This window comes from Amphiprion ocellaris, chromosome 12, assembly GCF_022539595.1.
Source record: "Amphiprion ocellaris isolate individual 3 ecotype Okinawa chromosome 12, ASM2253959v1, whole genome shotgun sequence".
In the NCBI taxonomy this organism is placed as follows: Eukaryota; Metazoa; Chordata; class Actinopteri; family Pomacentridae; genus Amphiprion; species Amphiprion ocellaris.
Genome location: NC_072777.1, coordinates 7,751,510 through 7,775,558, shown reverse-complemented (window position 1 = coordinate 7,775,558; position 24,049 = coordinate 7,751,510). Strand labels below are relative to the sequence as shown.

Sequence of the window (24,049 nt, the reverse complement as noted above, 5' to 3'; positions counted from 1 at the left end):
GACAGCAAGCACAAACGTCCAGCCAGAACCATAGAGAACTATATTTAGTCATGAAAAGAACGAGGAGTTCTGAAACATGATTTGACCCACACTGAGGTCTGATATCACCATCATGGAAACAGTCTGGGATTACAGATGAAAAGACAGATGACACTGAGATAGACTACAGTGCTTCCCCCTGTGTGGTTTACCTCTTATACACAAGGAGCAAACCCAGCAGGTGAAGTGAAAATAACATTACTTTATCTGACGGCTTCTTGCCATCAAATGACAAAGACAGTCAACCCCAAACATAGGAAAATCAAAGCTAAAATCTCTGCCTTTTTTTTTTAAAAGACACCCAATCTGAATCTGGCAGAACAAGCAAGGATATTAAAAGCTCTGCTTCAGATGGCAGGGAAGCTAGTCTGGGCCAGAGTTCTACCAGCTGTAACATTACAGCTGTAACCTCCAACAACGCAAGAGTACAGAATTTGATGCATCCTGGCTGCTTGAGAGGAAATACTCCGACTGGCTCTACAAGATGAATATTGGTTAGGTTAGCTGCAAAACTAAATGGGTCAATATATAACTGAGGAACTTTTGAAATATATGGAATATAGCTTGCATATATTTTATTAAAAGTTAAAAAAAACTAATGTTTTTAATGTTCATTATGATCATGTTTTTTAGTATTTACTATGAGAAACAATTACTTATTTAAAAACTGACTGGATATCACTAAAATGTCTACTAAATAACCGTCCAAATTTAATAACAAACACCTTCTAATTAGCTAAACAATAATAAAATGAGTTTAGTCAAAAATTGTTTTGATTGTGTTCCTTTTAGTAAGTTGAGATAATCATGACAGATATTTCTTTTTTGGCAATATATCAAATTTTATATGGAAAATGACAAATTGTATCTGTGTCCGAGAAATCACTTTCAAATAAGTTAACCATTACAAAAACACCTCTCAAGGAAGTGTGTTGATTCCAGATCACATGACCTGCTCCACATGATGTCATTTCCTCCTGAAGAAAAGACTGGCAAGACTCCAAGGCTTCCTGAGTTATTTAGTATAAAGTAGTGTGCGAGTCAAGTGTGGATTTATGGCATGACAACAGGTTTACTACAATATCTTTATAAATAACTTTCAATTTCAATTTTACTCAATTGTATATATAATATTTAGAAGAATCTTTCTGTAAAAATGCCATGTAGTGTTTGGCTATGGGTGGCCATGTTGATTTTAGGCCTGAAAACAGCAAAAATGTCAAAAATGATACTGTCAACTATGTTCCAAAAAGTCCCACAGTTATATATTGACCCAAATATACACTTTATAACTTCATATAAACTTGTAGCACTCAGATTATGATTAAACTCAACAGCTACAGAAAACTATTAAGATATAATGAAAACAATTATGACTCGTTTAATTGGCCGTTTGTTGAAGTCCAAATGTTCTTTGAAGCTGTAATGAAAAAAAAAAACACTTCAACTATAGAAATAAGCGTTAAGAAATTGTCCAATATTTATCTGAACAAAACAAAAGAAGCCAAGAAAGAAAAGCAGCATTCCCAGTGTCAATGGTCATCCTGCAACCCCAAAACAGTCAACTGGGGGGAAACAGAGGACTAAACTGTGACAACTTTTTAGCACTAAGTTTCCTCTAGCTTGGCTCATAGCTGGTAAATTTTACTGGTCGACTCTGTAGTGATGAGGAGACCCTGTCATAACGCTGCATGAGCCAGCCCTTTGTTTCCTTTCTTTTCTAGATTGAAACTGATCCCTGATTAGACATTTTATGACTACAGAGCTTAATCTACAGCGTGCACTTCCAGGCTGGACTATCACACACAGGTTACTCACAAGGCCACCTAAAGGGAAAGGTGTGGCCAGTAACAAGAGAATCCCTCCAACTCAGGTTTCAGGTTTTCCCATCAGTTAATCATGAGCATAGCGCATGTTGTCACATGGATAAATAAATGCCCAGCTCAAAGAATCGGCATGATCCTGGACCCCTGCTTCAGAGCATTGACTTTCAGGGTCCAACACTACACAAATTCTCCAAGGTGGCTGCAACACAAGCTATCTGGAAATTACCTTGAACTCTGTGCAGCTACATTTTTCTCTTTACTGCACTTTGTATGAAAGTAACTGTTTAATGAAAACTACCTATGACAGTAGATTTCAAAGCATACTTGCTTTTTAGTATTCAAAACGTACTGCATATCCACCACTACTTTAAGAAACGGTGTCAGAATAATCTTAATGCTCACAGAAAAATAGGCCTCCTTCACCTTAGAAAAGCAGAAAAGGAAATTGTCTTTTAAAGCAAATTATGAACACACTCAGTGAGACTGACTTAATTCAACACAGAAAATGATGTTTCTGTGAATTTTCCCAGCACACACATACATGATAATTCTCATCCTGGCCTCATCCACTTCCCAGCAGGACCTCAGCCTCCTCTTCACTCTATCGCCCTCACTCTCAGTCATCTGCAGCCAATCAGGGATCTGTAATGAGCCATACTGAGTCTCTGATTGGCTGCGTTTCCACAGAGGGGCTAAGTGAAGCTTTCCAAAAGCTAAAAAAATAATGACCCCAAGCACGTGGCAGCAGTGTTCTATCTGCTGGTTCTGGCCACTAACATCTCTAGACATAAATGTTTTTACACTTTATGAAGACATCACAGTGAAAAGTGGCTGCCACGGTGTGACATATTCCTTAAGGAGAAAACAATCTTGCATGCAAAAAACAACCTGAAGCCTATAGGTCTGACCACATTTATGCTGGATTCTGTTTGCCCTACCTTTCCCTGCCTCACGCTACTTTGAGGTTTAATTGATTTAACAAGCACCCTGATAGACACTCACTCTCATCACAGGGAGATAATGCCAGCAGATAAAGGATGATAGTAAAATAATGAAAACAGTTAATGTTAGGATGCACCAGATGATTTCCTGTCCTGTCTAATAACACCAAAATAACTTGATAAGCTGTAGCCACAAAATAGCCTCAAATCACATAGTCAGTAAGAAAAGCTTCTCCTCAGCTGTCACAAAAAACAGTTAGACATGTCTGTCAGCACAGTGGACACATGGTGATGATCTGACAGGGTTTTTATACCTCTTCATGAATACAGCAGCTCCTATGTGCCACATCTCAACTAGGTCAGATGCAGACCCCTGCTGCACTGAAGCATGTGCACTCTGTACAGTCAATCAAAAGTCATCTCAGATACTTTGCCCTACTTCAGGGGAAACAAGGGCAACTTTCTACACCTAAAATGTTATAGCGACAATGCTACATTTGTATACCACTGTCTAAAGGTTTTTTTTAAATAAAACACTCATAAACCATAGATTGCAGTAGGAGTTGGGTGACACAACTAGAAATTATAAATGGCATTTGTGCATGTGAGCATGTTGTATGTATATCTATCCATTATCAACACATTGCTTCATCCTCGTTAAGGTTGCAGGGGGAGCCGGAGTCTATCCCAGCTGACTTAAGGTGAAGGCTGCAGACACCCTGGACAGGTCACCAGTCTATCACAGGGATACACATAAAGACAAACAAGAACACTCACATTAACACCTACGTACAATGTAGAATCACCAATTAACCTCAGCATGTTTTTGGACTGTGGGAGGAGCCAGAGTACCCGGAGAAAACCCACACATGCACAGGGAGAACATGCAAACTACACACTGAAAGATCCCAGGCCCAGGCCGGGATGTGAACTGTGGATCTTCTAGTTGTGAGGCGACAGTACTAACCACCAAGTCACTGTACAGCACCACAGTTTTTGAGTAGTGGTTTGAAATTGGAAAGAAACTGCAGCCTGCAGCTACATCCAGCAGCTGGTGACCTAACTCAAAGACAGCGAGCCTGGCTTTGTCCAAAGAAAACTAAATCCACTTTTCTCCATTGCTGAAGCTTACAAATGACCATGTTATATATTGCTTGGTTCATCCCGAAAGCAGCAATTTGTAGGTTTTTTTTGTTTGGTTTCTATGGAAATCTGACACACCTAAGGGCCAGTCATATTCACAGCCAGGAACACAATCAACTGATAGTGGTTAAATATGGGGCTCCTTCCAACGCTCAGTAACAGAGAGCAGAGGTGTGACCATATAACCCCTTTTAAGACTGCATTCCATCATCAGTCATTTCCTCAACATTCAAGAAAACTGGAGACCTCCATCTGATAGATATTAAATAATTTGCAATCTTTTTTTTTTTTTAAGTCAAGCTTCAGTTCAGTATTCACAGTGTAATAGATTGATGTGATGGAACATTTCAACATGATATACCATCTAAAGCATGGATGACACACAATGAATTAATAAAACCGATGACACAACCCTGAGTCAGACACACTGCAAAATGCACAAAGTGTCAATATCACACAACATAGCTTGCATGCCTAAACCACATGACATATATTAATCAACAGGCAAGCAGAAACAACACCTGAAAATTTAAATTTGCTCAGATTAAATAAAGTTAAACTTTAGTGTCATTATTTTATAGCCACTGCTAATATATCCTAAATTGCAGTCATTGAAATTTTCTAATTGTATTGTTATGATTTGAAAACAATCACTTGTTCCTCCCTATATGTGTATACATAATTGTACAATACTTTTTTGTGCTTATAGTTATGTAATATTTCTTGCTGCTACCAATTAAGCATCTTCTATGCTTTATTCTTCTGTTTTGTTGTCATGTGTTTTTTATTGCATTGTATTTTTTTTCCTTTGGTAATTTGTCAGTTTTTTTGTGTTTGAAGACTTTGTCAACTGATCCCTGGAAAACATCAGAATCAATGTGCTAATATGTCTCTCAATGCTTCTCCCTAAAGTATCTGAGGTCTGAAGCCCCAAGTCCATTGTTGCTTAATTAATCTTTAAACATCTTTAAAAACACTGCACAAATATACTGTTTCATCTTTAAGGAAAGGCAACAGTTGAACACTGTCATTTTTAACAAAGATGAGACAAATGAGAGGAAATAATGCACTTGTTAGGGACTATTTTCAGCAGTGGACAAATCCACAATCAGTGCTTTGGTATGCATTTGTGGCCACAGGATGATCGGGTAATATAACGAAGTAAAGACAATACAAGAAAAAACAAATATCACAGGACTTTTGCTTTATCATTTTAAAAAATATTTTCTTTGTTCATGAAAAAGTTATTTGCTTGAAAAATATGTCTACTATCAAAGTAAAGACTAAAACATGTTTTGTTTGTTTATCAAGACTGAAAATTTAACTACATTAACAGAGGTGGTCTTAATTTCAAGTGATATATCCCCACTGTGGGAAACCCATGGTGAAGACAGTTTTTACCATCCTTAATTAAACAAAGTTTCAATGTTAAATATTGTCAACGAAACCCAGGAAAACACCGTAATTGACAAGAGAGCATGACTCTCAGTGCTTTCCTCTACACTGTCTGAGATTCAGATCCAAACTCATTGGTTCCTACTGACAAAGTTGTCAAGTTTACAGTAATGACAAAAACATTAACAGGACTCGATGTGGCTTTTGTTCACAAGCAATTCTTACTAAATGGATCAATTCATATCATGTAATAAATATAAGATAAATGAAGAATATCACAAGACCTTCGCTTTAACATTTGAAAACAGGGTTTTTTGCTCATGGAAAACAGAGATATATAAAAAAAATGTGTCTATTGCCACAATAAAGACTGAAAAACGTTTTATTTGGGCATCAGGACTGAAACTCAGGTTAATATATATATTGGATATTGACACTTATTGGCATAAGTGTCAATATCCAACATATATATCAACAATATCTAGCAAAGATGAATATGGTTTCTCACACAGGACAAAAGAAAACACAATCATTTTGAGTGGCAAAGTAGCAGCAAATTAAAACAACTAAAATCACAGTTTATCCAGTGATGTTTGCAGTGCAGTTGGGTGGAGTCCATTCTTCAGAGCTGAGCCAGCCATGCCATGACTACAGAGACTCATGACTATGTTAGCCGACACACAAAGCCAGCGAGAAACAAGCTGGACGAGAACTTTACATCAGCCATCAATTAGATGCTGGTACATTCTAGCTGCTAACTTCAAACCTCTATGGCAGTTTGCCAGGTATGATTAACTGGAGAGTTTCTGACTGTTAATAGTTAGCAAATTTCTGCTCAAGTTAGCAGGATAAAAGCAGACCAGGTAAAGCCTCAAGATCAAATTACATGTAATTATGGATTTTGGGCAGATATTTGACTTAGTAAAGGTATCAGTTTGTGAATCTCCCCAATAATTACAGCTGTCATGACGACCAGGAAGTGTTAGCCAGCTATTGAAGTTTGAGCTGTCAAAGCTAATACTGACAAACATGTGATTAGCTAACGTTAAGAGTGCGGACTGATTCAAGCCTTCAGCTCTGCAGCGTTTTAAAGATTTAAATCAGTTGTTGTCTGCGAGAGGTCTGTGTTTAAAGTTCGAGGTAAGCTGAAAGTTAGAGGCTAAGCTAACCCACTGGTGTGAGCTGTCGGTTCATGTAAACAAAGCTGGGATGCTAACCACAGTAGCTACCGCTAACGTTAGCCAGTTCTCAAACTTACAGTAGTAAGCCACGACCGGGTCCCGTTTCTCATGTTCCTGTGCGGTCCGCAGGTGGTGCTGGATGGCTCTGAGCTGAGGCGGTAAAGCCATGAGTGAGTTAAAACCTCTCCGAGAGGCAAAAGTACATCAGTGGAAGTCAGTGTTGTTGTTAGCAAGTGTTCCCCTCACTTCCGCGTGTGCACCCAATAGGAGCGGTCGCTGAGGCGGGACAGATGACGTCAACCTCCAGTTCAGGTGGATCCATGACTACACATTTTTAACAAGTAATGAGCTCCTAAAATATTATCCAACATTTATCCCTGAAATAATTTCAAAGTATGTATGTCGTTTTTTCTGTATTCCGTTTTTGGACCCATGTTAAACACATGTTTGACATTTGTGGGACTCCTTTGTGGGAATTTACAGAACAGAGATGGAAACAAACATATGGATCAAAGCCATGTTTTTGTTTTAAGTCTTATATTGTATATGATAAGTTTTATATCCCTAAATGAAAATGGGCTCAAAGAAAGCCCAGCATTCATCAGTTCAACAGTGAGATGAGACTTGAAAGGACAAAAAAAAAAAAAAAAAAGCCACAAGGTTATCTATGATGGCTTGAAGACAGATTTAAGACATCTTAAATTTATTTTTTGGTCAACTGCATGGCCACTCAGTTATTGTTTTGTTTTTGGACTTCCTAAAAATATATATTTTTTAATGTGTGTGTCTAATCCCTCCACTGTCTGCTTTGCTTTTGATCTAACTTGATACTAACTGTAAACATGTGCAGCACTTTGGTAAACTCTGGTGTTTTTTAAACATGCTATATAAATAAAGTTATTTTGATTTGATTTTGTATGAATATTTGTGCTAATGAAGTCCCCCATCAACTAAAACTGGTCCTCAATAGGGTCCCATTGAGTGAAATCTGTCAAAAACCTGACACATTTTCTTTAATATACTTTTCTTCAATAGACAGTTGATTGTTCAGTGTATAAAATATCAGAATGTAGTGGAAAAGGCACAAGTTAACTGACTAGTTTCTGGGTGTCTGTACTAAAAACAAATTCTCCCCTGTAGAAAACCAATCCAACCATGTGTTGTGGTTCAGGTTGTTTGTCATATGAGTAGTTTTTAAAGCAAGTACATCAGTGGTGGTTTTGTTTATCCAGTATCTCCAGTGCTGGAGAGATTAAATCATGATATTCAATGTTCATGTTACCTTTGTGATTTAATAATAACAACAATAATCCTAATCATAATTTTCAATCTGTTCTTTCATTATTTACACACACAAAATGCATGATGTTGAGTTTTTTTTAGACAGAAAACAATCTGCAAAGAAATCAAAAATGGAATTAAGGATACTTTTGTGAAACCTGAGTGCAACAAGATAGAAAATGGGACTTTTTTCCTCTTTATCAATGAAAATAAAGATAGTATGAATAAATAGACCGAAATAGAAAAGTGGAAACTAGAACTAGAAATGTTCCTTAGATTCATTTGAATTCCATTTTTGAAGCCCATATGTAATAACCATGAACAGAAAACAGTACTTAAAGTGCCCTTTCTGACAAAATGTAACTCAAATATCATGACGGTAGTTGAATTTTTATCAGCTCAGAGTCATTTGTTCCTGAAGTGGAGTTCGATCACTCAGGATTAGTCCCATTAAAAAGTTCCATTCAGGAACTTTGGTTTGAGGTCAAGTTAAACCCATGAGCCCCCAAATTGAGTTTACAGTCAGGCGTACCAGCCAAAACATATTCACAACAAACAAAATGAAGACATACTAAAGGAGGTAAATCAGTGTGAGCCCCACAAAATACAACAAATTACATTTCCAAGACGGTGGGTGGGCTTGGAGCAGAGAGGTGGTCGGTTACAGTTAGGAGAGTTTATGGCCTGTGGTAAGAATGACAACTTCAATTGGTTTGGTTTAGATTGTGGTTGAATGAACCTGCGACCTGAGTGGCACAACAAAGGAAACACTACAGCGCCTTGACATTCTCTGGGCTTTTCATTTCATATATTGACTTTGGTAGGGCAGGCCCGCTGGGTGCCAGTGTTTTCTCTGCTCCAAACCACAGTGGGAAGTGCTGTTGTATATTTATATGTGGTTGGCTTGGGGTCATACTGCCCAGTTCCTCCTGAACCGCGACTTGGAATTAAAACTCACATGAGGCTTGGAAAGCAGCTGCGGTTAGGGGGTTTGGATTAGGAGTCTGTGAGAATCTGCAAGCTGATGGATCGATAGCTTTTAGTCTTAGCCCACCCACTTCCTTGGTGATTTATTTTTACATTTCTTGGCTACCATCATGCCAGACTTTATCCCCCTCATTGTTCATGAGATCAGTGGAGTTGAGCTGTTGTTGGCGTGTTCTGCAGAACTGCAATATGAAGAGAGATGGGGAGAAGTTGAATCCAAGTGTCCAGACAAGGGTGTGGGTTTGATTTAAGAAAAAAACAAAAAACTTTATTGTCCTTGTTTGACTGATGTTAGACTACTGCATTCTCAGGAGGATATTAGGTTGTTTTGTGTGGGTTTTTTTTTTTTAACAGTGCATTTTTAGGACCTCCCGTGGCATCAGGATGGTGGCAGTGAATTCTGTGGGTCACGTTGGTTGCTGGGTGGTACCTAGCTAGATCAGGCTTATCCTGGCACATCCCACAGACACTCAATAAGATTTGGATGTAGGGACTGTGGAACCCGGGTGAACACCTTAGCTCTGTCACTTTCCATGGGCCACTCCTGAGCAGCTTTTGCGGTGTGTCGGGGTGCATTGTCCTAGTTGCAATTGGCTGATCGGTGCATGTAGTTTCTATATAAATACAATATTTTCAGTATTTTGTGCCCAAGTTGAGATAAAAGTGTATCGAGTGCCATAAATCTGCATTCTTTCCAACAGCCAGCAGGGGGCAACTCCTGTGGTTGCAAAGCAAAGTCTGATTATATAAAAGTTTATGAGAAAAAGACTGTACTTCTGACTTGATTTGTTAATTCACTAAATGTTTTCCAAATAAGTTCATGGTCTAAATGGATACTTTCAAGTCTCGTTCAATACAGAATGATGTATATTTTACAAATTATGGTCCCATTTAGTGGAACATTGAAAATTAGAATGGGGCTACCTTGTGATTGACAGGTCGCTGAGGAATCAGTGTGTTCTTGGTTTCTCAGTTAGATCGACCAACAAGACAGCTGTGACAGTTTCAAAAAACCAAGATGCTGCCAAATTTGAAACTCAAGGCCTCAAACAAATGGTAGTCTACAAAAAAATGGGTGACATCATGGCAGCTACGTCCATCTTTTATATACAGTCTGCTGTATCAACAATCTGTCTCCACTGTACGAATGCCAGTGTCGAGAACCATTTAGAGACTTGCTTTGACAAGGGTTACAACTAAGTGCAGAACCCTGTATTCATATCCATAGTAGGAAATGAAGTCCCATCTCATGGTTCAGTTTCTCTCCTCTTGGCCCAGGGTCCTTGCAGATTTGATATCATGATGATGGTTTATGTGTCATTGCACTTATGACAAAGTCTGCAACAGCGCAACCACATCTGGATTCATCAACAGAGAGGAAGATCGTGACTCAAATACCCGAATGTGTCTGTCTTTCATTTCACCTGAAGCAACTTTATGTCCTGTCTTTGTCTACTTTGAAGTTTCTTGTGTATAAAGCACTGTATTGGTGTCATATGATTTATGAGAGCTGTCAGTTAGAACGAGGATGGCTTTTGTTTACTGCAGAGCAGCCGTAGACATGAAGTAAGTATCCAATGACTTTTGCTGTGTCCTGCTTTCCCTGAGGACAAATCTGTGTTTCTGTCCATTTATCTGATCTTCCACTGCCTCGGTAGAATATAATTTGTGCCGCTCAGCTTATTATCTAAAAACCCTAATAGGGATGCAATTTATCTGGCTGATTAATTTCTCCAGGTAATCAATCGTTTTATCTATTTTAATCACATTTAGATTTTATTCGCATCATTTAAAATCTATTTCAATGGGTTTATTATTGCTTTTCCATCTTTTTTTCCAGTTCCAGTTTTATTATCAGCTCATCAGTAATCTGTAACTATGAATTGTAGTAAGCTGTACAAAAAGTTGCCATACAAATAAGAAAACAAGAAATAAATTATGAAAAGCTCATGTAGCTGCCGGATTCAATAGAGTTGCAAAGGGGGACAAATATTTTTCAGAGCTTCCACTTCTGGAAGTTAAAATCTTAATCTTAATTCATTTCACCCATAAAAACATGTCAGGTGACTCACAGCTGGAGCACATCTGTAGCTTGGACTGGCTCTCCCAGTTAAATGATGGCTTCTAATGAAGGGCATTGCAAAATATTTAGCTCTTTGAGTAAAAGTCAAAAGCACAAGCTATGCATACAAAATTCAGGAAAGAGGATAACTCTGATTCCTAAAGTGCAGTTCAGTAAGAAAAAAAAAATCCAGTCACTGATCTTCAAATTCTGTCAGATGAGCTGCTGCTGGTGGCAGAGAGCTAAAGATTACACAGCTGAAATCAGTTCCCTCTCAAATTCTGGCTCAGTTTGATAGAAAATTAGCAACTCTGGTGGCACCTTTTGGTAACACCTTCAATAAGACTTATGTAATATAGCAATAGATCACTTTAGGCCAATGGGTATTGTAGTATTTTGATCCTTCTGCCTTGCCATAATATATGGTACACTATGTTAAAACAAACAAACAAACAAAAAACACACATTTTACATACATAGACATGTAACAATCAACCACTACTGCAATTGAGATGCAAATCACGCTGGTCAAGAAACAGCAATATGATGTATAAAAATGCTGATATTTACAGAAATGTGCAAAAATGATCTTAACTGGGGGTATTTACAATAAAAGACAATGTTATGAGAGTACAGAGTACAAGAAAAGAATCCTATAAAGTGCAAAGGTGCAATGTGAAAAAATAGACCTAATAATGGTCTATTAGTCTGGTGGGCCCAGGATGATAGGTTTAAAGCACGGTTGAATTGAATCACTGGAATGAAGGAGCCAACAGGTCAGGTCATGAGCCACTGCACTGTTTTGACCGAGGTGTTACAGAGCGTGATGGCTGTGAGGACAAAAGATTTCCTGAACCATTCAGTCCTGCAGCACGGTGAGACGAGCCGCTCGCTGTAGCTGCTCCTCTGTCCAGCTGTGAAGACGGTGGCTGGCATTGTTAAGGATGGACGACACAGTGCTGTGTGTGCATCTGTCAGTCACAGTCCTCGGTGAGTCCAAACCCCTGCTGAGCACAGAAGCAGGATTCTTCACCAGCCTGTCCAGTTGCCTGGTGGTCTTTTCAGTGATGCTGCCGCCCCAACAGACCACAGCACAGAAAAGAACACTGGCCACCACTGACTGGTAGAACACATGCAGCATTTCACTGCATACGTTGAAGGATCTCAATCTTCTGAGAAAGAGCAGCCAGCTCTGCCCCGTCTGGTACACGGCATCTGTGTTTGTGGACCAGTTCAGTTTGTCGACAGGGTGCAAACCCAGGTATCTGTATGTTTGCACCACTTCAATGTCCTCCCCACTAATACTGACTGGGTGTAGTGGGCGCTTAGACCTGTGGAAGTCCATTTCCTTGGTCTTGGAGATGTTCAGCAGGAGACATTTCTTAGTGGTCCAGTCTGTTAAGGTCGTCATTAGTATCCTGTACTTTCCTACTGCTGCATTCAGACAAGACTGAAGTCATTGTATTTGGGGCAAAACATCTCCGAAACTCGCTTTCAAAGCGTATATTTACTCTGGATGGCATTACATTGGCCTCCAGTACTACTATGAGGAACCACGGAGTTATCTTTGACCAGGGCATGTCCTTTAACTCTCATTTCACTTTAAAACTTGTGCAGATCCATCAAATAAAATTCAGATTTAAAAAAAAGATTTTAAATATAATTTAAATTAACGGTTATAATGTAACAAAATAGGTAAAAAGCCAAGGGGGGTGAATCCTTTTCCAAGGCACTGAAAAAACTCTACAATCTCAACAAACAGTTGGACAAGGCTCTGAAGAAGAAAGGGAAAGGATGGAGGAGCAGCACAGATCCAGTCAGAGGTACACTGTTGAATGTTACTCTGTGACACAATACATCATTCATTGGGTTTGGTTTGACTTCATTTATTTTTGTATTACATAAATGGAATAAATGGCAAATATGCTGAAATATCTGTAAAAATAAAAGCAGCTACTGAGTCAGATTAGGTGTCACTTGACGATTACTTTGATTAAACTTTTTTTTGCATTCGTTGCACACAAACATCAGGAGAATAACATTGGAATATTTGTTTCATTTTACATTTCAGCCAAACACGAACACAGCTTTGTGTTTTCTTTTATTTAATGATTTGTTGATTGCCAAACACGTTGCTTTAGTTTGAATTTGGTGGATCAAACTGGGCCTGCTGCTTTTTGTTGCCTTTATCTGCCCCTGCTAGGACTCATTATGTGGGGAGTAAAGAATTTCTTTATACTATCCATCAAATAGTCGTAAAGATCAAAGTGTCAATCAACAAATAGGACAACGAGCATGTTTCTTGCACCGTTAAAAATAGGAAACCTTTCCACATAGTGTCACCAAGTCAATACGTCATTAAAAAAAACAAAACAAAGACAATCGTAGGACATGTTTAATCAATCATCTCAAGACAAAACAAATAGGAGAATCACTGGTCACCTTCAGTAAACAGTAGCACTCAGACAAACACGTTACTCAATAATTTTGCGTTAGTCATAAAATGTGCCTCTTTTTCTTTGACGTAGCTGCAAAGTTGTAGACATTCAAGAAGGACAAAAGTAATTCAATACAGAGACAAGCAGTTGATGAAAAATATAAAGAGTCTCAGCTCCATTTTCACAACTAACGTAGTAACATCAGTAAAAATCAAAGATATACAAATTAAGTTGTGTTTGCAGTGGAGTGTTCTGTATGATACATCATCAGTGACACCGATATTAGTGGTCAATAGAAGCATCAAGACATATAAACAGTAAACTCCTTGATTATGTAAGTAATTTCAATGGTGCCATAAAAAGCCAACTCTGTGTTGACATTTTACTGTAAGTGGTTTGGAGTTGACTTCATCAAATGAACTATTTTTGCACTATTTAAAGAAAAAAAAAACTGTACTGAAATGTAAAGTGTATCATAAAATTTGCACAAGGCCCAAAAAGGTCCATTCTGACTAATTATTCGTTAGAACTTTACAATCCTGTCAATTATCAATGACTCATTCTTCTTTTGGTGCTTTCTAAGTTAATCATTTTAAGATATTTAAGCACAGCTTCATGTACAAATGTGAATAAGCCCATCACCAAGACTAGCCCAGATGTTTCAACCTGTGGAATAACTTTTATCATGAGACAAAAGACAAAACCCGTACACTAGCCAACCTGAGCAATATACTGTTTTGAGAATTTAATTGTTTTTTTTTAATTCCTTGGCCTGCCTCTTGATCTATATAGCCACGATTATAGATGCTACTAAAATTAGCATGATAGCCTGGTCACACCAGCAAACAGGACATCCACACATACCTATGAAACTGACTTTGCTAGAGGCTTGATGCCAGGATAATTGCTACAGACAGTGGCTAGTATATAAAAGATAGACACAGTCACTGTCACATCACCTATGTGTTTGTGAACTACCATTCTAAAGTTTGTAATTTGGTTGTTGCCATCTTGGTTTGTTGAGACTTAATGTGCCAAGTTAGAGGTGGATCTGTCTAAGAACTCGGGGACACTATACATGCCTGCATGGTCAAGATTTGTCAATAACAATGTCCCCAATCTCTAAAACATGCCAGATTCATCATCTATTTAATTGGAAATGGGGCCATAATTTACAAAAAGAACATCCTATTTTGTTGAAGGAGCCTTGGAACTAGTGATTAAGATCATAAACATATTAGAAAAATGTTTAGTGTGGTAACAAATCAAGTGAGAAGTAGAGTCATTTTTTCATAGATTTCTATACAATGAGACATAAATTTGCAACAAGCTGAGTCACACCAGTGCAGTGTGTGACAGTGCAGGTTTAAGGCACTTTCAGACAAGGGGGTTTACGTCCATGTTTTACATGTATTTAGAGCCATTTGGCAAACTTCTGTAGCTGGCATGCTAACTGCCAGCTAACTAGTTCATCTATGAGGCCATAAAAGCTGTCTATGCTAGCTGGATCAGTAACTGTGGGCTAGTAAACACCTCATCCTGCTTGAATGGAATTCTACATCTTCAATTATTGTAAACAAGGCCTAGGTCTTGGTGACAGAACATTAAGAGGCAAAATTTAAAACCATCCTCCACTCACAGATACCAGAATGTAGACAAACCAAAACCAAAGGAGTCACATACCTGTTTCAAACCCTCTTAAACTCCTCCAGACTCACCAGATCAATAGCTTGGGATCAATTGGAGTGGTCCCTCGGGCCTGGAATAGCTTATGTAAGGGTTTAAAAGGGTTTGAAATGAGGGTTTGATCCACTTTTGTCTGGTAATGCAATTTTGTACCTGAGATGATAAACAGATTGCTGAAAACTTCATAACAAAAGTTGGATGGATGTCTGATTAAAAAAAACAAGAAACTTTACAAAACATGAGAGGTAATCATTTTCAGAATACATCGACAGTGACACCAAAGGCAAATTTACAAAGAGTATCAATACTTCAAGCTAAGAGGTGGTGATATAAAAAGAAAGGACATCCTTGATAAGTTCCACAGTAGAGAAAGCTCAAAATCAGACATGGGAAAAAAAAAATTCTAATATATCTGAAGTGAATGAGCAGTTACTTTCAATTTTCACTGGGCTGCTTATCATATTGTGAGAGCAATAGGGCCTTGAAACTCTCAAAGCTTCACATTTACAATCAGATCATGTCCATGTCTGTTGAGAACTTTACTACACAGTGATACCTTTTTAACCAGCTGAGACCTTTTCAGTCTCACCTTGGATGCCGGAACACATTAGAGGTGGTAGTTCAATATTTTGTGAAGCAAGGACAATGCTGTATATGTCCTCCAACAATTCATCATTGGATGTCGACCAGTTTGTTGGTACATTTGTATTCAAACCCAATTCACAATAAAATTCCCATTATTTCTTCTTAGGAGGAATTGATACTTTTTCAGATAATTTAAAACCATTGCAAATTGTAGCACTGTTAAAAATTTAAAACATTCTCATTCCAACGCAGTTTTATATCCAAATTAAATAAGACTTCTATGTTTTTTTTGTTAAAATTTTAACATCTACACTAAGAAATATTTAGTTCCTTTCTTTTTGTAGCTTATTACATCAAACCCATTTCATATGAAAATTGTAACTTTAGGGTGATGTTTGTATTCAAATGATAAAATACTACTTTGCAACCATTGTAGTAATGGAATCTATGTCAAGATACACAGTTGTTCTAAGATGCCTTCATGGAGGTAAACTCAGCCATGTGTTTAAACTTTGTGGTGCAGTGGATTGGCAGTCAAGTCAAAAGTTGTTTAAGAACCACCAATCTTACATAGGAAAAGCCTGAAAACTCCATCAAAAATTCACAACAAAGTTGTGGCGCTCATTTTCATAGAAGTAAAGGGCAGAACAGCCTGGAAGAAATATCAGGCACATCTTGGAAGTGATAACTGTCACATATACAAGCATCACGAGCAATCGCACCTGCAATTCATTCGCCTTTGGGTAAGGTTACCGGATCACAGTTCTTTGTGTGTGACACAGGTGATGATTTGTTACCAGCTCTATAGTCTGCTTGTCATATTTGATCAGCACCTAGAAAACAAGCAAGACTGTAGCATTCATCTGCACTTTATACTAAATTATGTGACTAGCTAAGTTACTTGCATTGTCGAGTATTGTGACATTACATAAAGACTTTAAGCCTTTTAATCAAGACTTTCTGCAAGTTGTGAATCCTCCTGAAATGGACTTGTTCAGGTCCATTGTTGGCACTCCATAAGTGAACAAAGCCCAAAGAAGATACATCAAGTTGAATAGATGAATCTTAATGCATTTAGAGCATGCAAGGTCCCTAAGAAAAATGTGTGCAGCTAATATTTCCAGCTGATTTTTTCTGTAGCGTGTCAGATATGAGGTACAACTGTGCACAACTCCAAGAATAGGATTTTAAAGATCCTCAGGCTGTTATAGGCCACCATTTTTGTAACAAATTGGACTTTTGAAGTCACAGTTTTTTGTAGCACCATGAAGTTGACACTTGTCTTTCAGTCTTAATGCAGAAAAAAAAGAAAACCACAAATCTTTCTATCCCATTCCTTAACGGTTCAGTAGGAGGAACATAATCTCTGGCCATCACGTCCATACAAGACCTTTGGACACAGCCAGTACAGACCCACTGGTATCTGAAATACGACCAGGATCATTCTACAGTGAAGGGCAAAAACACCTGGAGAGTATTTCGGATTTGCCAGCTCTGACACTGTTGCACATTCTCAAATTTCCTGGTGCAACTCACTCAAGATGGACCACAGGTGAGGTTTTGCTCTTATGTTAGCTTCCTGTTTATGAAAGTCCAGCTAACAATGAGCCAAAACTGGCAGAAATTGTGTCGTATGTTTACACCCTTAGTCATTGTGTGTGTGCATGCGTGCTTGTGTGTTTGTGTCATTGGTTGTTGAGATAACCAAGCCGCCGGCAGAGTATCTCAAATATCTCAGCAATACAGAGAAGGATGGTGATCACAGTGAAGGTGTACATGGCACTGAGGAAGATGGTTTTTTCAAAGTGTTCGGGTACCATGCACTTAGTCACGTTAAAGGCTTTTTCCAAAGCGCTGGCATCACACATGTACAGTGGGTGAACCTGAGGGAAAGAAAGAGAATCATGAGACAGTAATACATACAAGAAAATCTTAAGTTTTGACCACTGACTGTACAGTCCTTTTCTGATTCATATAAAAGTGACATTGTCATGTTACATACTGAATGATGTTCTAGTTCAAAACAACAAAGTACTTCCTGGCTGTACCTATCATGTACACCTGACATGGTTGTGTACACTGGGCAGACCCAACACCAGAACAATTGAGTAAAGAAGTAGTAAAGATTAAAAAGGGGGGATGGCCAGCAGCAATTATCAATCTGTCCCTGTCATGTGCTCTGTAAGCTTCTTCCTAATTATTAATGATAGGAGCAGAGTTCAATGATCCTCCCTGCTGGCTTTCTTGACTAGATGTTCATTCCACCATCTTTAAGTGCTGCATTGGGACTACATCTTCACTCAACTGTGCCTGTTGTTTTAACATCTCTTAAACTTTAACACAACTTTGTGGACATGTCAGATGACTTCCGAATCTCAAACATGTCTGATCCATGGACTGTATATAAAATTTGGATGTAGCCTGTGAGATCTGAAATATGAAGTGAATTTAAGTGTCTTAAACCGACATTCCTTCTAACAGCCAGCAGGGGGCGACTCATCAAGTAAAGCCTATTAAATATGTTGAACCATCCATCTGACCTATAGAACCTGTTCTGTATAAATTTGCCACACAAATGAGGCAAGCTCTGCGGACAATTATGAGACAAAAGTCAATGGCACAAATATGTCTTGAAGAAACCATGCTCATATACTTTACTAACTTACAATTAGCAATCCAGCTGGCATAGACAGCTAATATGACCAATATGGCTGGTGGTAAACATGCCAGTTACAAAAGTTTGCCAACTGGCTCTAACTACATATTAAAGATGAAGGTAGGCCCACCAGAACTATAAGGCCAATTCAGAAGTGCCTTAAACTAGCACTCCGTCAAACAGCCTGAAGAAGCGACTACCCTGGTTGCAAAACAAAGTCCGACTGTATAAAAGTCTATTAGAAAATGACCCAACTTCTCATTTGATTGTATTCTCAGTAAGGATTAGTAAACAAGCTTGCAAGTTAACTAATTTGCATTTAGCAATCCAGCTTGCATGGACAACTATTATGACCAGCATATCCTAAATTTCTGGTAGTTTGTTAGCTGGCTAGTGGTTAGCATACCAGGAACAGAATAAAAGATGGACGTAGCCTCCAGGTCTGTAATGTGAAGTCAACCTTTGTGCATTTCTAAAATCTTTATTTATGTTATCCATTAAATAGTTGCGAAGATATTTTATTTTAGACCAAAGTATCAACTAACAAATATCACAGCGAGCATGTTTCTAGCATAGTTACAAATAGTAAATATTTCCACATACTGTCACTAAGTCAATATGTCATCTCAGAATGAAATAAAGACAATTGAAGACCATTTTTAGTCAGCTATCTCCGGAATCACAAGTAGCCTTCAGTGAACAGTAGAATTCAGAAAAACATGTGTCTTAATAACTATGCACTGGTCATAAAATGTTCCTCTTTTTCTTTGATTTCGCTGCAAGGTTGTAGACATTCATGAAAGGCAAAAGTATTTCAATACAGACACAAGCAGTTGATGAAAAATGTGAAGAGACTCAGCTCCATTTTCACAACTACATTGTGTTTGCAATGGAGTGTTCTGTATGGTCCACATCATAGGTGATGAATTCCAGCAGGTGATGCTGAAGTTTTTATGAATACTGTCACAAAAAGCCAACATACGTCCTAGCTCAATGTTGACATTTCACAATCAGTGGTTTGGAACCAGCTTTATCAAAGAACAATTTGTGATTTTGTGCCACTATTTTTTTTAAAAAACTGGAGTGTATATGTAGTTTTGCACAACACCATGTATTCACCAGAACCTTACAATTCTGTCACTTTGGTCTCCCTCTTGGCCTAATTGGTCACGATTACATATGCTACTAAAATTATCTATCACAGTCACAGTAGAAAGAGAGCGACTCGTCTGGTTGTAAAAAGATGCTTGATTATGCAGAAGTCTATTAGAAAAAGACCCGACTTCTCATTTAATTTTACAGTCTTAATGGAGAATTTCAAGTCTCCTTCGATATAGCTTGGTCTTTATTTTGTAAATTACGGTCCCATTTAAAGGAAAATAGACAATAAACCAGGGTAAGCTTTAGACCTGTGACTGACAAGTCGCTACAGCATAGGCATGTGTAGTATTGTTGAGTCCTCAGTGAGATCCAGCCCTCACTAGTCTTGTCTGGTTTCAAAAACCTAACATGTTGATGGCCATATGCCAAATTTGAGGCTTCAGAATGGTAGCAGACCAACAGGTGAGGCCACATTGGAGTCCACCTTTTGTACACAGTCTATATGAGAGATCAAGCTATCCTGTCACTGATCGAGGTTTCTCAAGTTCATTATTTTGAGGATCTTAAAAATTGCATTAAAATCTATTAATTGGATTTATTTAGAAATGGTGCAGGTTGGACCAAATGGGAAGGGAGTCCTCAAAACCCTGAACATGCTGGGGGGACAACATTTCCTTCCTGGACTGAAAAGGCTTTAAAACCCCCAGCAGAAAAAACATAAGGAATTTCATTGTATAATGGTTCTAATGGATAAGCTACTTTGCCCTTCTGTCATTAAAATGTGATTGTGAGAGGCAACTTGAAACTGGATAGATGGATGGATGCACAACAGGACAGTCACTCTATAGAGCTAATGAAGTTAAAAACCATTGAAACTGACAGACCTGAAAACCAAAGAGGTGGCTTTGTAGCCAGAAGGCGATGACTTCCAGAATGATACGCAGAAGAACAGAAATGATATAGAAAACAGTGTAGATGGGTCGTTCTAGGATCTCCTCCTGATCAATGTTCTTACAGGCAGCATAGAGGTGGAACACTGCCCCAGGAACAAGCACTGTTACCAGCTGTAACGCCCAGAAGACCTGGAGAGGATAGAAATCAGGGGTGGTGGAAATGAGAGAAGCTAATGGTGATAGGATACTAAATAGAGGAATCATGCATTATATGATGCAAGTAAACAGAAGTGGAGAAAAAAGTCATGGGTTGGGGAGATAACAGGCATGAATAAATGTTGAGAAGGAAGAGACAGTGCAAGGTGGAATAAGAGAAAATAAATGTTTGTTCATTCAGTTTTCTGGTTGTGCAAGTAAAGAAACATAGAAGTTGTGTTTTGGCAACTGAGGCGGGCAGGAATCCAGCCAAGTTCAATGTTGACTGAAATGTTTCATCCATCCCAAACTGCATTTTCGATCAACATGGAAAACTGTTCATTTGATAGGACACATCTCCATCTGTTCCTAAAGATTCTTCAGCAACTGGTTTATATACAGTCTTGCATAGTTTGCATTAAAATGCATGCAATTGCACAAACCCCTGATTGATATTTAAATTAATTTCATTATGTACATGTGGTTTTATGTGTTTGAAACAGAATGTATTTTTTTAACTGAGTATAACTTACACCTGTGGTAGAGAATTGTTTCATTTCTATTACTAGAGTAAGACATATTTAATGTTATGAGGTTTAGCTATTGTGTCCATTCATTTGCACCCGAATAATAATGTTATTAACTAGCATTGATGTACTTTAATATATACAGTATGATGAATATTACAGTATAAAACATCTGACCAGCAGGGGGTGATAATACCTGCAAATAGAGGGGCCTGAGGAAGGAGGTCTAAGGTACCACAGTTGGACACTCAAAGAATTTTGACCAAAATATGTACAATGAGGGACATTTTACTGGGGAAAAACTATCTAATTAATTATCTTAAACATATCTTTTCAGCACACAGTGGCTGAAAGATCCTCGATTCGCGTCCCGGCCTTTCCGGGATCTTTCTGCATGGAGTTTGCATGTTCTTCCTGTGCATGCATGGATTTTCTCCGAGTACTCCGACTTCTTCCCACAGTCCAAAAACATGCTCATGTTAATCGGTAACTCTAAATTGTCCAGAGGTGTGAATGTGAGTGTGATTGTTTGTATATGTAGCCCTGTGATAGACTGTGATAGATCTTCACCCTAAGTCAGCTGGGATAGACTCCAACCCCCCGCAACCCTAATGAGGATAAAGTGGTGTATAGATAATGGATGGATGGATATCTTTTTGGCCACAGATATATCTAGAAATGGTAAATATCACCCAAAACTGCATGTAAAAGCTAGTTCATCTTAGCTTTCCTTATGTCTACATGTTATGTGACATGAAAGGACTGAAACTAGTCGTGTAATCCAGTTCTACTTTCGGTTTAGCTTATTCCTACCTGAGGTGTTATGGGTCGGAACTGGTTGTAGCAGTACAGGTTGAGCTCTCGGCGGTCGGGGTCACAGCTGAAGTGCAGAGCCTCATTCCCATAGACGGCGAAGCCAAGAACACCCAGGAAGAACATCCGCACCGAGCCGAAGAACAAGGTGTGGAACTGGCCTATCACCGTAGGAGGCCTGAGCTGCAACACACACACACAAATGCACACAGAGACACATGTAAGCAAGCATGAGCAACACATAAACAGTCACACAATGCAACGTACACATGCACATTAAAGTAGGCACACAAAAGCATGAGCACACGCAGTCATATGTGCACACACAGATGCATAGAGGCATTTACATTGTACATCATTCCCACAGACGTGCGACACACAAATGTGCACACAAACACCCACAGTCAGAGACAAAGAGAAAACAGCTTTTGTCAGCCAGATAAATGCAGCTGCAACACTGAGGCCCTGAGCTCTGAAGGCTGAAACAAAACCCATTCAGAGGAAACATTTCCCATCTCATCTCTGTACCTGCTCTGTTCTGACACTAACACCGAGTCATGTTCAGCAGAAAAAAGACCGAAATGACACTCCGACACAGCAAAGAGCTTTTTGGTTTACTAATATGTCACTCAGCTACATGAAGGCGGCACTAACGGAATGAAAACAGATCAATGTCCTTTCATTTTTCAGCCTCCAGAGGGATAATTGTTCCACATTGCTGCTCCATAACAGTCAAACCCCGAAAGGTAGAAACAGTCAGAGGGCGGCTGGGGTGATCAGCCTTTGTGATCTACTTACGCATCCTTCATAGAAGTTTTTGATGTAGTTTAACGACATGGTTTGCTCGTCAATCTCCCCAGTTTAATTCCAGGGCTGCTCTGGGCCCTCATGGCGGGTTTGCTGCTGGCACCAGTTTCAGGCTACCAACAGAGCAAAATCTGCAACTGAACCCTCTGCCTCTCTCTCTCTCCTCTAAAAGCCCATGTCAATGCATATTTTTTTGCCTTTTATCCCTCCATCAATTGACTCAGTAGAAAAAAGACAACAGACACAGAGGGGTCGACAATGGCCTGGGAGGGCATGTGGTCCCTGCATTATAATCCCTATAGAACTATGTCAGCGAAAAAGCACCCTCCTGTTGCACACAATGCAGAGAGAGATGGCAAACATGCAACAAAAATACAATGCACCTAGGTAGGTAAAGGACCATGGGAGCTCAACATAACTTAAAAATTATCCTTAGGATTTGAAACTTAAAAAAATAAAGGAAATGAAAGCATCTGATCTTTGCAGAGTTGGAATATTTTTGCAAATTTAAATGTGATTTAACAGACCAATTCTGGTCACTTTTTCTTTGCTTTTGTTTTGTGGATTCTACTGAAGCTGACACATGGCTAAATTACTATCAGCAAAATAAAAAAAAAAAAAAAAATGAAAAAGACAGAAACAAGAGTGATGACAACACACCCTGCACTGTAAATACTTCTGGAAGAGCATTGACGGAGCTGCTGTGATCCCAAACACAGTCCCTTGGCTGCGACCAGCCACCAACACAGAAAGAAAAACCCCTCGATCAAACTTCAAACTCCGAAAAGCCAAAACTGGACAAAGTGAAAATAAAATGGAAGTCCACACACCAACCGTAATCCTGGCGGCGTGTTGTTCATTCCCCCCTCTTTTTTCCACTCAGGGATCCTAAACTCATGCCAGTTGCGGACCTTGCGGGTCAGAGAGCGACGTCAAGACAGACGAAATCAACCAGCGGCGCTTCCGGTCGCGGCTTCCAAAATAAACAAAGGACCTTGACTGAACATCAGACTGGAATGTGATTTAAATATCACAAAACTGGGATTAGTAGTAATACCACGGAAAAGAAAAACACTGCAATCTCTGAACTCACTCCAGTATGTATAAATATGTTTTGCAGCCCACACAGAAGCATATAAGTCAAGTATAAAGTATTGGAAAGTGTATGCACAGTCGCATTTTGCTCTGTCAGCTCAGAAATGGCCTGAGAAAAATGAAGATGGATATAGAAAAAAGAAAACATCAAAACATGGGAAAACTCTTGAGGAATATGTGAATTTAGAACACAGAAATCAATATCCTGAACAAAAATTCACAAAATGTTTGTACATTTTTCAAACTACATTTCAACATTAATAAAAACTGATTAGTGTCAACATGAGATTTTTTAAAAAATCAGGTAATAGGCTATATGTCGGCTTGACGGGTTGAAACCCCATTCAGAGAGTTCAAATATATTTGAGCACAATAAGTCACCAAAGGAAGTGAAAAAA

General features: G+C 38.7%; 2 protein-coding genes across 5 annotated transcripts in view; both read right to left on the bottom strand.

Moving 5' to 3' along the window:
• vta1 (vesicle (multivesicular body) trafficking 1) overlaps nt 1–6,796 on the bottom strand; it is a 77,906-nt gene extending 71,110 nt beyond the window's left edge. For all 3 annotated transcript variants that reach the window (XM_023288264.3, XM_023288272.3, XM_023288279.3), the window contains exon 1: nt 6,603–6,796. In XM_023288264.3, the coding sequence (XP_023144032.2) occupies nt 6,603–6,693 (91 nt within the window). In that variant the 5' untranslated portion in view covers nt 6,694–6,796. The remainder of the gene's footprint in view (nt 1–6,602) is intronic.
• A 6,436-nt stretch (nt 6,797–13,232) lies between these two features.
• On the bottom strand, nt 13,233–23,484 carry gje1a (gap junction protein epsilon 1a). Of its 2 annotated transcripts, none has more exons than XM_035956423.2 (4): nt 23,391–23,484; nt 21,750–21,932; nt 20,206–20,403; nt 13,233–17,447 (listed from the first exon to the last, which is right to left on the bottom strand). In XM_035956423.2, exons 2-4 carry the CDS (start codon nt 21,873–21,875, stop codon nt 17,250–17,252), a joined length of 522 nt encoding a protein of 173 aa, XP_035812316.1. In that variant the 5' UTR covers nt 21,876–21,932; nt 23,391–23,484; the 3' UTR covers nt 13,233–17,249. The 2 variants fall into 2 exon arrangements, with proteins under 2 accessions (XP_035812316.1, XP_023143940.1); XM_023288172.3 differs by lacking the exon at nt 23,391–23,484 and adding an exon at nt 22,548–22,696.
• Between the last annotated feature and the right edge of the window lie 565 nt (nt 23,485–24,049).

Bases quoted from the DNA above. Each gene is read 5' to 3' on its own strand.
- gje1a (XM_023288172.3), bottom strand. From the start codon at position 22,586: ATGTCGTTAAACTACATCAAAAACTTCTATGAAGGATGC. The intron at 21,933-22,547 runs GTAAGTAGATCA...TGTGTGTTGCAG, and splicing joins AAAACTTCTATGAAGGATGC to CTCAGGCCTCCTACGGTGAT. The intron at 20,404-21,749 runs GTAGGAATAAGC...TATCCTCTCCAG, and splicing joins TCCGACCCATAACACCTCAG to GTCTTCTGGGCGTTACAGCT.